Below are 12694 nucleotides of genomic sequence, written 5' to 3' on the forward strand. Positions count from 1 at the left end.
CCGCATGTTTGGGGTGAATGAGACAACTGTTCATACAATAAAGAAAGCAGAATGTAGCATACGGGAGGCAGTGAGGGCTAGTGCACCAGGCTGCTGAAGTGTCTCCACCTACGCCTGTGCTTGTCGGGTTTCGGTTAAATTTCTTATATTTTTGTTGTTTTTAATACTTCATGCTAGTTTATAAGGTGTATGTAGTGCATAAACAGTATTATTCAGATGTAATATATGTACAGACATGCGTAATTATGTGCACACAAGGGCAGAACATATACGCAAATTTAACACTTACGCGAAGGGTCTGGGAACCTAACCCTCGCGTGAATTAAGGGCTTACCTGTATATATATATATATATATATATATATATATATATATACATATGCAGTATATATATACAGTATATATATATATATATATATATATATATATACAGTAATCACTCTAATATCCGGACGCCCAATAACCGAACATCCCCACTACCCAGACATAATCGTCCTGGGATCCAACATTCCCAAAATGGTCTGAAAACCCAAAAAAATAAAAAATAAAAACGATTTTTTCCCGTCCGTAATTTGAACTTACCGCGCGTGCCGCGGGACAGCATTGTTTTAGCGCGTCATTCCTCCGACGTCCGATAGAGCACCCCTGCATCCTCCCCACTTTACGCCTGTCTCTCGCCGCGAGTGTGCGCTCGTCGTAATGGCTGCCCACGTGATCGCTTTTGTGGTGGTGCCCTACCTGCTGCAGGGCCTCCTGTTGCTCTCGGGCCTCCTCTTAGTGTGTGTGATGATGGCCCCGCCACCTGAGAAAAGGAAGAGAGTGGTGTTGACTCTGGAGAAGAAGAGGGAGATATTGGAGAAAGTAGATGCGGGGTGGTCTTCTTCCCGCATTCTCCGCGAGTTTAACCTGGCCCGGTCTACTTTGTTCGATATCAAGAGGTCCCGAGACAAACTCATGCAGTACATGGCTGACTTCTCGTCGAGAAGCAAACGCAACGTGGAAAGGAAGGTTATGTTTACCCCCAAGTTTGCAGAAATCGACCGATCCACGTTGATTTGGTATCGACAACAACGTGCTGCTGGTGTGATGGTACATGGAACGGAGCTGAAGGCTGCTGCTGAAAAGTTTGCCAGGCTTCATGACGCCCTAGACTTCAAGGCATCCGAGGGTTGGCTCTTCGCGTTCAAGTTGCGGCATGGCCTTACCAACCGTAAAGCACATGGCGAAGCATTGGACGCTAATGAGGATGGAGTTGACGAGTTTCGGCACAAGGTGAAGGGCTTGATCGACAGGGAGGGCCTAACTCTCGGTCAAGTCTACAACGCTGACGAAACTGGCCTATGCTATCGCTCGCTGCCAACGAACACTCTAGCTGAGGAGACGGAGAAGCGTGTACCTGGCCGCAAGCTTTCCAAGGAACGGATATCTGCTTTGTGTTGTGCCAGTGCTAACGGCATGCACCAGCTTAAGCCCGTTGTTGTTGGCCGCACAAAGCAGCCTCGGTGCCTTCGTGGGGTGATGGATGTCTTTCCTGTCGTCTGGTACCATTCTTTGAAGGCATGGTTCACAGCTGTGATTTTCAAAGACTGGTTTCACCGTCACTTTGTCAAGGAGGTCATCCATTACCAGACGAAGACACTGGGAATCCCGCGCGACCAGGTAAAGGCCCTCCTTCTACTCGACAATGCACCTGCCCACCCGTCCGACAAGGACTTGGTTGCTGAAAATGGCCGTATTAGGTGCATGTTTCTGCCACCTAATACGACTGCTCTCATCCAACCAATGGACCAAGGAGTGATCGTGGCAACAAAGTGCCTATACCGTCAGAAGTTCCTGGACGAGGTGATGGTTGTTCTCGAGGACGAGGATGAGCGCAGGGAGGGACGGGACACATGAGGCAAGCGGACTTTGGATAACCTTCCCCGCTACAACATCAGGTCTGCGCTGTACAACTGGGTGAGTGCATGGAAGGAAGTCCCTGTGAAGACTCTGGAAAATGGTTTGTCTCGCCTGCTTCTCGGAACAGATGTGGAGTACGATTTTCTAGGCTTTGACGTGGATGACTTCCATGCACGGCTACGTACGCACGGCAATGATGTAGATGAGGACAATGTTTGTGAGTGGTTGGATGACGACGAGGGCGATCCTGGGTATCAGACGTTGTCTGATATTGAGATCGCATCTTCGGTTGCAGGTGTCAGTACCGAACTTGAAGATTCCGACGCTGAAGGCTACGATGATGCGGACTTCTCTCAGCAGGACACTACTCCAGCCATCCCCAAGCTGAGCCCACTCCGGGAACATCTAGAGTTCGTCCTAGACTACCTGGAACACCCGGACTGCGACAGGGAGATGGGGCTCTTGGGACTCGTGGAGGAAGTGCGTGCTTTCAGGCAGCGCATCATAAATCGTCAGAATCGTCGGTCATTGCGTCAATCAACCATTGACAGTTTTTTCAGGCCCGTGACCCCCGCTGTGCCCAGCCCTGGCTCCACTCCGTTGCCTCCCCAAGACAGGCCCTCATGCTCCGTGCCACAGCCCAGCACATCAGCCACGGTGGAGTCACCACTCGACGTGAGTTTGCGGCTGTCTTCAGAGTCCTCTGCAGTGGGTACACCATCACCACGACCCAGCGATGCACCCCTAGGTCACCTGCCAGTGATACTCTCAGACTCTGACAGTGAATAAACAGCAAGAACTTCTCCACTAGACCACACGGGAATTTTGAGTGTTGTGCAGTGAAAAAAACAGTGTGTTGTGTTATGGATTTAAAGTTGTGAGAGAAAAGACTCTATAGAAAAAAAATTTAACATAAATAGACTTGTTTGTTTTGGCTTTGGAAAATTATAAGAATGGAAAAGTTAAAGTGCAACACTTAGTAAGTTACAATGGAGCATTATTTAGACAAAAGTGCACACTGTGAAGAGAACGGACTTCTGTGTGTTATTGACTAAGTTCAGTGCAAGACTTCAGGAACAGTGTACTGCAAGTGCTTCAGGAAATCGTTCTTACTGTCAGAGTCCGAGAGGAGGCGGTTATTCATCGAGGTGGCCAGGGACTTGCCGTAGGTAGCCAGAATGTTTCATACTGTACTTTTTTCCATACTATACTTACCTCATTTCACCCTTTAATGTCCTTTATTGGTGTGAATAGGGTGTTAGTAGCTATGCATGTGCAGTAGGAATGTGTTTTTCTGAGTTAGGCTAGGTTAGGGTCCATAAGTACCAGAATGTTTATTAATGTTTCTTTTGCATTTATTTCAGTCATTTATGTGCCTTATTGGTGTGATTTGGGTCTTAAATAGGTGCTATGCATGTCCAGAGGGAGTTGTATAGGTGTTTCTCTGAGTTAGGGTCCATAAGTACAAGTCCATAAGCTGGGGCCCAATATCCGGACAAAACCAATAACCGGACCTACCTATGGCTCTATTACGTCTGATATTGGAGTGATTACTGTATATATATATATATATATATATATATATACATATACACAGTACCCTTGCGTCCAAAACGCGTTTGTCCAGCACAATTCGCGTCCAGCACAGAGAGCAAAAAATTAGTATGATTTAATACGATTTAAATACTGTAACATGGGTGCATTAGCATAACATGGACGGAGCTCCCACAGGTGGGCAAAATCCGCAGAGTTCGTCTGTAGCATGATCACCCCCGTTCCAACATGGTCATACTGGACGTTCCCGTGATGCTGACAGCCAATCAAAACTTCCGATCAAGTGGCCTCTCCCGTCCGCTATCGTGACGTGATCGTGATGTCGCCCAATTATAAACACTTCTGCTCTCATGTGATGTTTTGTTTAACTTTCTCCCGCCACAGCACCACTCAGTCGCATAATTCACATTGAACAGTGCTTTTTTCTCGCTGCATTTTCTGTCCTTGCTATTGCATTTTACCCTGCTCATGATGCCTAGGAAGCCTTCTGAGAACCCCAAGAAGCGGCAGCACCTCCCTCAGGCCACCAAACTAGAAATCATCGAGAGGAAGAAGAAAGGGGAGAGGAATTTCAAAGGTTTATGAGGGAGGTTGAGGAGGAGCAGCAGCCATTATCATCTAGTGACGCCAGAAGCCATCCTTCAGGGACCCAGTAGGACTACCTACTGCCTCGGATATCACCTTCCATTCCCAGGAAGCCCACCAACACTACCCTAAAAGGTTAGTTATCATTTATTGTGCAGTACCAATTATTATAATTACAGTAGTACCAATATATGTATAGGTATATGATAGGTATTTAGGGTGATTTTTCCTAAGGTTGCTGACATAAATCATTTCTCCCCATAAGCTCTGTTGTTTATCCAACATGTTTTTGGTCCAACACGGGACCTGTGCATGACAACATTACCGTATTGGATGCGAGTGTAATGTATATAAAATCCTGTTACGGCTAACATTGTCTCAAATATCAACAAACATCAACCCTCTTTTCTACAGACCTTGCCTACTGCAGTAAACTCTCAGTTATCTGGTATAATTTAGCCAAACCCTACACCGAATAAAGGAAAACACTGGATACCACATGGTATCCACCCTCAGCTCAATATTAGGAGTTGAGCTGGATATTGTGTTACTATTCGTCTTGACCTTCAATCCTAAAAGCTTTCCCATGAGTAAAAGATGAAAACTAAGCATAAAATACAACACAGTAATGATAAAGTACAGTAATTCAGCACCGGTTGGCTACTGCTTAGGAGCCAGTTGATACGCCTCAACATCGGATACTGCACAGAACTGCAGAATACTTCCCGTACTGATGCCGGATGCTGCATAACTTCACTGGGTACTGCTTTAACAGAGCCAAGCCAACAGCTCTGAATGTTGTGCTTGGCTGGATAATGCAATGATGGATAACAAAGTTTACTGTATTAGCACCTACTGTATCATTCTACTGAGAGTTACAGAACCAATGTCAAATCCTGGTGACACCATGGCCAACTAACTTCCTGCGACATTCCCTGGTCTTCCCAATAAGGTCCCTGTATTTCTTAAGTGTCTCCTTTGACCTACGTGAAACTAAATTACTAGTCCCTGCCGATGTATTGGGGGAAAAAAAAAAAAAGTCCTCCAAGGTGTTGCTGACTAAGCCATCAACTTTCTGTCACATCCTGCATCCTACTACACCCAAGGGAGCAAAAATGCTGCCTCCTAGAACCTATAATAACAAACTTCCTCTGATGCTTGAACAACCATTCTCCGACAAGTACAGTACAAGGCTAGGCTCATCCTGCATTTTATCTTTTAGAACATGAAACTTACTTCTAATACTGTAGATACACTTCTATCAGTGTTACTTACCTTAGCCTTTCATCCTACTTTGACCGACTGGAAGCCATCACTACCATTTATCCTGGTCTCAACCTTAACTAGCCAAGTTGCTACGTTGTCTACCTTGCCTGGGACTTCTGCTTCCACTTCCACTTCCTCTACATGCATGGCCTTAGCACTCACCATACCAGCCTCATTTTCCCAACCTTTCAACCTGTCACTTAACATATTAATTGCCTCACTGTCTTGCCTGATTTCTAAACTAAGCCTACTCACTAACTCACAAACAATAAACATCAAGTATACTGTACTCACCTTCCTCTTACATCATCAAGCCTCTTATAAACACCTTAGAACACATGCAGCAGGAGAATCATTGGGCAGGTGCCACCTTTAATGGGGGCTTGAGAAAAGCTCAGAAAGCACAGCTTTGCCTAAGCAAGTCATAGATCATTACCATCCACTGCAAAATAAAAAATTAAGAAGGGATGATGACAAGAAATGGATAACCATCTACAAACCTTGTAAGTGTGTGAAATTAATCCTCTTTCTACCTTGAAGAGCTCCTCACGTGTTGGACTGAGAACTTTAAAGCAGAGCTTATCACCTTCATACAGTCCCAGCATAGTCCCTGCCTGGTCCACAACTTTCATTTCCTGCAACAGAGGAAGATCACTTCAGAATCATGCACAGATACTATACCAAACAACAATACAACAAGGATCTGGCAAAGCCAACATCTTCTTGCATAATAAGGTATTATTATCAACAGTTTGACAAACTTTTGTCAGCAAGAAGTGACTGCCTTGTGAGGAAACCTGCATGTTATAACAAGGTAGACATACTGCAGCTGACTTAGTAGTAAAGAATATACAGTATCCTCTTATGGTTCTTAATCTTTTCACTCTCTGCTTTCTCCTGTTACAGACATCTGCGAAGTGACAGCTAGCCACTTATGACACCATACAGGCATTAGAGGTTGTACCTGAATCATCCAAAACAATGAGACTGAAACAATGCCTTACTACTGTATCTATTTCCAGTTATTATGCCTCAAAAGGCAAGACTTTACTCCAAAATCATTAATAACTCAACCCCTCCTTTAGGGGAGGATGGAGTGCCGGGGTGGTCAGAGCCAGGGTCCTTGTCCTCATCACTTTTTTCTGTCAGCCCAACAGAGATAGCTGTGGCGATCTCCTCAAGAGACAACGTCTTATAACCTGGATCGCTGCCATTGTCATCCAACTAATCCCTCACGTCGTCAACATCCACATCCTCGCCTACGTTTCACAGCCGAAGGTGGAAATCGTCCACATCAAATCCTTCGAAGCCATGCACAGCCTCGCATCCCTGAGTTAGATGTGACCAACCATTTTCCAAGGTTTTAATGGAGACTTCCTTCCAAGCATTGGCCCAGTTGAACATTGCAGACTTGATGTAATGTCGCAGATTCCCCAAGGTCCACTGCCCATGTGTGTTGACCCCTTCCTCATCCTCAAGCACCACCATCATCTTGTCGAGGAACTCCAACGGTACAGTCTCTTGGCTGCCATGATAACATCTTCGTCCAAATTTTGAATGAGATCAGTCGTATTAGGTGGCAAAAACATGCACCTAATACAGCTGCCATCAGCAACCAAATCCTTCTCTGATGAATATGCAGGGACAATGTCAAGGATCAGAAGAGCCTTCACCTGGCCACAAGGGATACCAAGTTCTTCTGTTTCATAATGGATAATCTCCTTGACAAAGTGTCTGTCGAACCAATCTTTGAGGACCTTTGTGGTTTATACCAGGACTTCACAGAATGGTACCGCACAACAGGCAGGCTATCCATCAACCCATGGAGACAATGTGGCTGTCTTGCATGTCCAATAATAATGGTGCATCCTGTTAGCACTGGCACAGCACCACTTACTGCCATGTTGTTTGGACAACATCTGATCAGGCACAGTCTTCTCCATCTCTTCTGCCAAGGCATTGGTAGGCAAGGAGCGGAAGAACAGGCTGGTTTCGTCAGCACTGTACACTTGACCGAGGGTAAGGCCCTCCTTCTTGATCAGGCACTGCATTTTCTGGCAAAAGAGCTCAACGTCCTACACTGCCGCGTCCAAAGCCTCGCCATGTGCCTTATGGCCAGTAAATCCATACCAAAGTTTGAACCAGAAGAGCAAATCCTCAGATGCCTTGAAGTCGTGCATGTTGTGCAGGCACGAAAACTTCTCAGCTGTAGCCTTCAACTCGGTCCCACATACAAGCATGCCGCCACCCTGTTGCTGGCGGAACCAAACCAAAGTCAACTGGTTGATGCTGGTGGGGCAGGGTTGGGACATCACCTTCAGGTCACCTTTTCAAGCGGTATCGCTGTAGCTCTGTCCGTACTGAGTCAGCTTGTCCCGTGATTTCTTGATATCAAACAAGGTTGAAAAGGCCAAGTCATATTCACACAGAATGCGTGAAGTTGGCTAGCCCACATCAACCTTAACCAATACCTCACACTTCTTCTCAAGAATCAAAACCCTCCTCTTGCATTTCTTAGGTGGTGGTGGGGCCATCATCATATGCACGAGAACATCACAGAGGAGGATTAAGTCCTGCAGAAGGTAGGGCACCACCACAAACGCAACAATGGAAGCTGCCATTATTTTACCTCAGCCAAGCACGTCCACAGGTGGAGAGGCAAAGGCGAGAACTGAGGTGCGGTAGTGCTTGGAGGTGTACGGCATTACCATGTCTCTACCCACGGTTGAGTATGAGCATACAAACAAAAAGCAGCACACTGACCTACAAACCCAAGAGTCCTTTTCGCTCACCCAGGCAAATGTTGCAAAGCGGCAGAAACATTGGGTCTCCAAACATCATGGACCTAAGGAATGCCCGAGTAATTCAGTAAGGAGGCCGATGGCTGTGCATGGCAGGGAGTTTCCGACTAGTCCAGGCGGCCGGGGGATTTTGACCATTCGGTAGGGAGTATGTACTTGGGTTATTATAGTGAAATGCATACATGTGTTGGCCTTATAATTGTAGTTACACTTTGTTAATGCAACTATTACGTAAGTGTCTTGGCCTTATAATTGTAGTTAAAGTTACATAAAAGTTATATCTTGTTAATGCAACTGTTAATTGGCAAAGTGTAACAAGCCATTCTCTCTCAGTTTGTGGGTTACGATCTGTTTTCCTGGTGCACTGCTGGTATGTTGTGTGTGTGTGTGTGTGTGTGTGTGAGTGTGTGTGTGGTAGGGGAGTGTTGTATATGGTGAGGTGTGGAATGTGACTGTGTTCTGCTGTTCAGTTTGTAAGAAAGGAGCATAAAAGGGAGGACCTGAGGCGGTGGCGTCTTCGCCGTAGGTCTACTCCTCAGAGGCTGTCGAAGCAGAGGAGGACGACAGCATGGGGGCCAAACCACCGCAAACCCCTCCGGCCCCTCAAGGGGCCCGAGAACCTGGGAGTGGATTTGGTCGCCCGGGCAATTTTTTTTTTTTTTTTTTTTTTTTTTTTTTTTTTTTTTTTAATAACAGAATGGAGGAAGGAAAAACAAATGGGTAAAAAAAAAATAATCCATACACCAGATTACTGGTGTCCTCTGTTCATAAAGTATCTGTAACAGTTAGACTTGAACAGTTGTGGGTTGAAATTTGGAGGAAAACAACTCTGGGGAAGCGAGTTCCAGAGAGATGCAGTTCGGGGAATGAAAGAATTCCGATAGGCAGAAGTTCTGCAATATGGTTGAGTGACATTCCGGTCATGAGCGCTACCAGATGCCCATGTAGCACGAGGGAAGGCATGGAGAGGTGGCACCATGGACGCAGCTTCGTCTGAGCATTTGCCAAAAAAATATCTGTAAAATAATGCAAGGGAGGCAACATTCCTTCTTACTTGCAGGGGAGGTAGTTTATATGTAATGGCAGAGTTGTTAATGATTCTAACAGCTTTATTCTGAATTTTGTCTAGTTGTCTTAATGCAACCTCTCCACAACCGTTCCACAAGGGTGAGCAATATTCAAGCTGAGAGCGCACATGACTCTTATAAATTATAGCTAACTGCTCATCGGCGAAGAAGTTACGGACTCTGTACAATAATCCAAGTTTCTTTGAGGCGGTTTTAGCAAGTGATCTGACATGAGAGGTCCAGCTGAGGGCACAGTTAAGTGAGACACCAAGAATTTCAATACTTTTGAAGATGGGAATATTAGCAGCACTGAAGGTAATGTACGAATCTGGCAATATCTGTGTATTAGTAAACTGTATATATTTAGTTTTACTAGCATTAACCCCTACACCGCGGGCATGTTTACCGATGTTTTGCGTGTGCCGCGGGGTTATTCGGGCTCCGACAGACTCTCAAAAAATATTTGCCAAAAATCAGTTATTAGTCCTAGAATATTAAAATTATATATGCTTATGGCACATACCTTCAGCTTTCTCCTGGAATGTTTGTTGAGCCTTCGTCAGTTACCGTAGGACTTGTGGAGACCTCTGAAGTTGGGTAACGAAGTCTCCACTTTACAGTTCCCGACAACCCGTAATATGATTACCACAGCCAGATATAAACACTATAAATACTACTCTATGATTTTCAAGTAGTTTGGGATCCATACTCCAAAAAAAAAAACCCACTGTGAAAGCAATGAAAATTATGAGCGCGTCTGACCGCCGCACTTCCGCTAGTTCGCTCTTGGTACTCTGTCATTTATTATTCATAAAACCCCTCACACTTTATATTTCTATAACTACATAACACTTATATATATCTACAGTCTTTATCCATAAGTTTCCTTCAGTAGTATTAGTTTATTGCCACTGTAGGGATTCAATTTCTTTCAGTAAAATACGTAGCATTCACTTTCTCGTCCTGTATACTGGCATTGAGAGTGAATGTCACTTTCATCTTCACTCTCATAACTCATTGTATTCAGACATGCTATAGTGAAACTTTCACTTTCATTACTCCTAGGGTATATACTCGTATTCTTATAATACTACTCATTTACATTTCTATTTACGTTCTCTATTTTATTTACGTTATTTACATTTCTATTTTATTTACACTGTGTTATGCACTGTCACTTGAAGTAACTTATAAAACTATTTTCCATTGTTCACGTATATTTACATTCATTACTTTCACTTGCTGTTTACACATTATTTACAATTCCACTTGCACTGTTTTACTCAATAGAAAGATCGTAGTCACTCTTTTATCAATTGTCAGCCCTTTACCTCTTTCCACACGAGGTTTAGTAGGGGGTAAAGGTCACAGGGCCCTTGCATGGGGGTGAAAAAAGGCCCTGAAGTCAGCAAGAGGATGAGCCGTACCTCCTCTTCGGAATCTGAGAGAACTGCTAGGAGGGCCGGCCCGGGTTGAGAGGCCTACTTGAGGGTTATTCAGCACTACCAACGTAGCTCTTGAAACAGCTAAGTGTAGCACTGATATGATTGGCAGGAAATCTAGACAATACATTATAAATTTGGTAGTTCCAGGTGAATGTAAATATCACTTAGGCTTCTCCCTTCCCTCCTTACATGTATAATTATTACGAAAATAGATTAGAGGCCTACTTAGGAGATATATAATCAGAGCTACCAATGTTAAATCTTGAAACAGCTTTGTGTAGCACTGATATGATTGGCAGGAAATCTAGACAATACATTATAAATTAGGTAGTTCCAGGTGAATGTAAATATCACTTAGGCTTCTCCCTTCCCTCCTTACATGTATATTTATTACGAAAATAGATTATACGGCATATTTCAAGGGGAAAAAAACAGCGAAAATTATCGAATGAGTGCACGTGAGGTGTTGTCAGGTGATAATTAGCCAATTCCAGGTGTATGGCACTCTCACTTACCTTATTTCTTTCTTGTATATATTATTTGGTATAAGAATACGACATAGGGCTTATTTCAATGGATGAAATCAGTGAAAAATTCCAGGGAAGATTTACTTAGCGTAGCATGGCCGGGCAGGCGAGAGGATAGGGTAATGGAGGGGGGGTAGGGAGGGGAGTCAAGAACGGGGAGAAATGGCTAAATTGTCAACAATGGATGGGAGTACAGATGAGATTAGGAGTGCTGACTAGTGTTGGACATCGGCAGTACTGATAGATGATACAAGCCCCCACTTGGAAGCCCGGGTGAATTCAAAATAACACAGAATCACAAAAGCGACGCCCCGCGGTATGATCCCTTGCTCCCAAGCATCACGAAAGTGACGCCCCGCGGTTAAGGGGTTAAAAGAGACAAGGTTGTTTTGTCCCCATTCACTGATTGTAGATAGATCTTGATTTATGGAGATGGCTGTACTGAGTTGAGAGGTAGTACCACTTCATGGTTAGTAATGTGCATTACAGTAATAATTATCACTGCCATTTCTGTACGTTTGTGCCTACGAATACGCTTTGCCTTTTCTACCCAGGTCTCACTACGATACAGAATTACAGTATATTCCTAACGGGTGTTGCAAACATAGATCCCTTAGTACCGAGAGAGAGTCCTCTCAATGTCAGGAGAGTACAGTGTTATACACCTAGTACATACCGCATACAGAGATCCCTTAGCATAGAGAGAGAACCTTCTCAATGTCATTAGAGTTCAGCATTATACTCCAATCACATGCAGCATACAGAGATCCCTTAGCACAGAGGAAGAGCCCTCGCAACATCAGGAGAGACAACATCTCCCTGAACTTCCTCCACCCACTCCTTACCTAAGCCACACAGCTAGCTCCAGCCCCCTTCTGTCACATAACATGTCCCCCAAATAATAAAACTATTTCACACTCTCAAGAGATTCGCCGACAAAATCAATCCTATCATGCATGCCAATCTCTATTTGCTCTTCTCAACACCCCACACATACAAAATTACATCTCTTATGCACCCACTATCATACATACTGCATAAGATGGAGTTACTTCCCACACCACTGTGGAAAACAGCACATGGCCACTTTCCCTCTGATCTTACGGTACCACCACAAGCCCTAGATATCATCACTTTTTTTTAAAAAATGCATTTACTTTCAAACCCTTGTACCCTATTCCATCTCTCCACTTCCTAAAGCTTTCCTCCACCTCCTTTTCATTCTCTGCAATCAACACCAAGTCATCAGCATTCAACATCTCCCAGGGGAGCCCATTTTTGAAGTCATGTGAGAGAGCTTCAAGCATAATGACAAACAACATGGGGCTCAAAAAAGACCCCTGATGCACATCAACATTCATGGAAAACTCTTCACTCAAATCTCTATTCACTCCCACCCGGGAATGGGCACCCACATACACAGCTATAACCACTCTAACCAGGAACTCCTCGATTCCAACCTTTCTCATTGCCCACTTCACAACCTCCCTAGCGACTCTGTTAAAAGTCTACTGCAAACCATTGAAAACAAAGTACTGTATAGCTACCTTT

At 44.4% G+C, this 12694-nt stretch overlaps 1 protein-coding gene across 4 annotated transcripts in view; it reads right to left on the reverse strand.

The window, feature by feature from the left end:
- Positions 1-12694, reverse strand: part of LOC145404821 (uncharacterized) — a 152656-nt gene that overhangs the window by 32920 nt on the left and 107042 nt on the right. For all 4 annotated transcript variants that reach the window (XM_080276312.1, XM_080276310.1, XM_080276311.1 and 1 more), the window contains one exon: positions 5804-5938. In XM_080276312.1, coding sequence (XP_080132438.1) covers positions 5804-5938 — 135 coding nt within the window. The remainder of the gene's footprint in view (positions 1-5803; positions 5939-12694) is intronic.

The sequence above is a fragment of the Coenobita brevimanus genome, chromosome 65 (assembly GCF_032717465.1).
Source record: "Coenobita brevimanus isolate Jiangsu-jjx chromosome 65, ASM3271746v2, whole genome shotgun sequence".
NCBI classification, from domain to species: Eukaryota; Metazoa; Arthropoda; class Malacostraca; order Decapoda; family Coenobitidae; genus Coenobita; species Coenobita brevimanus.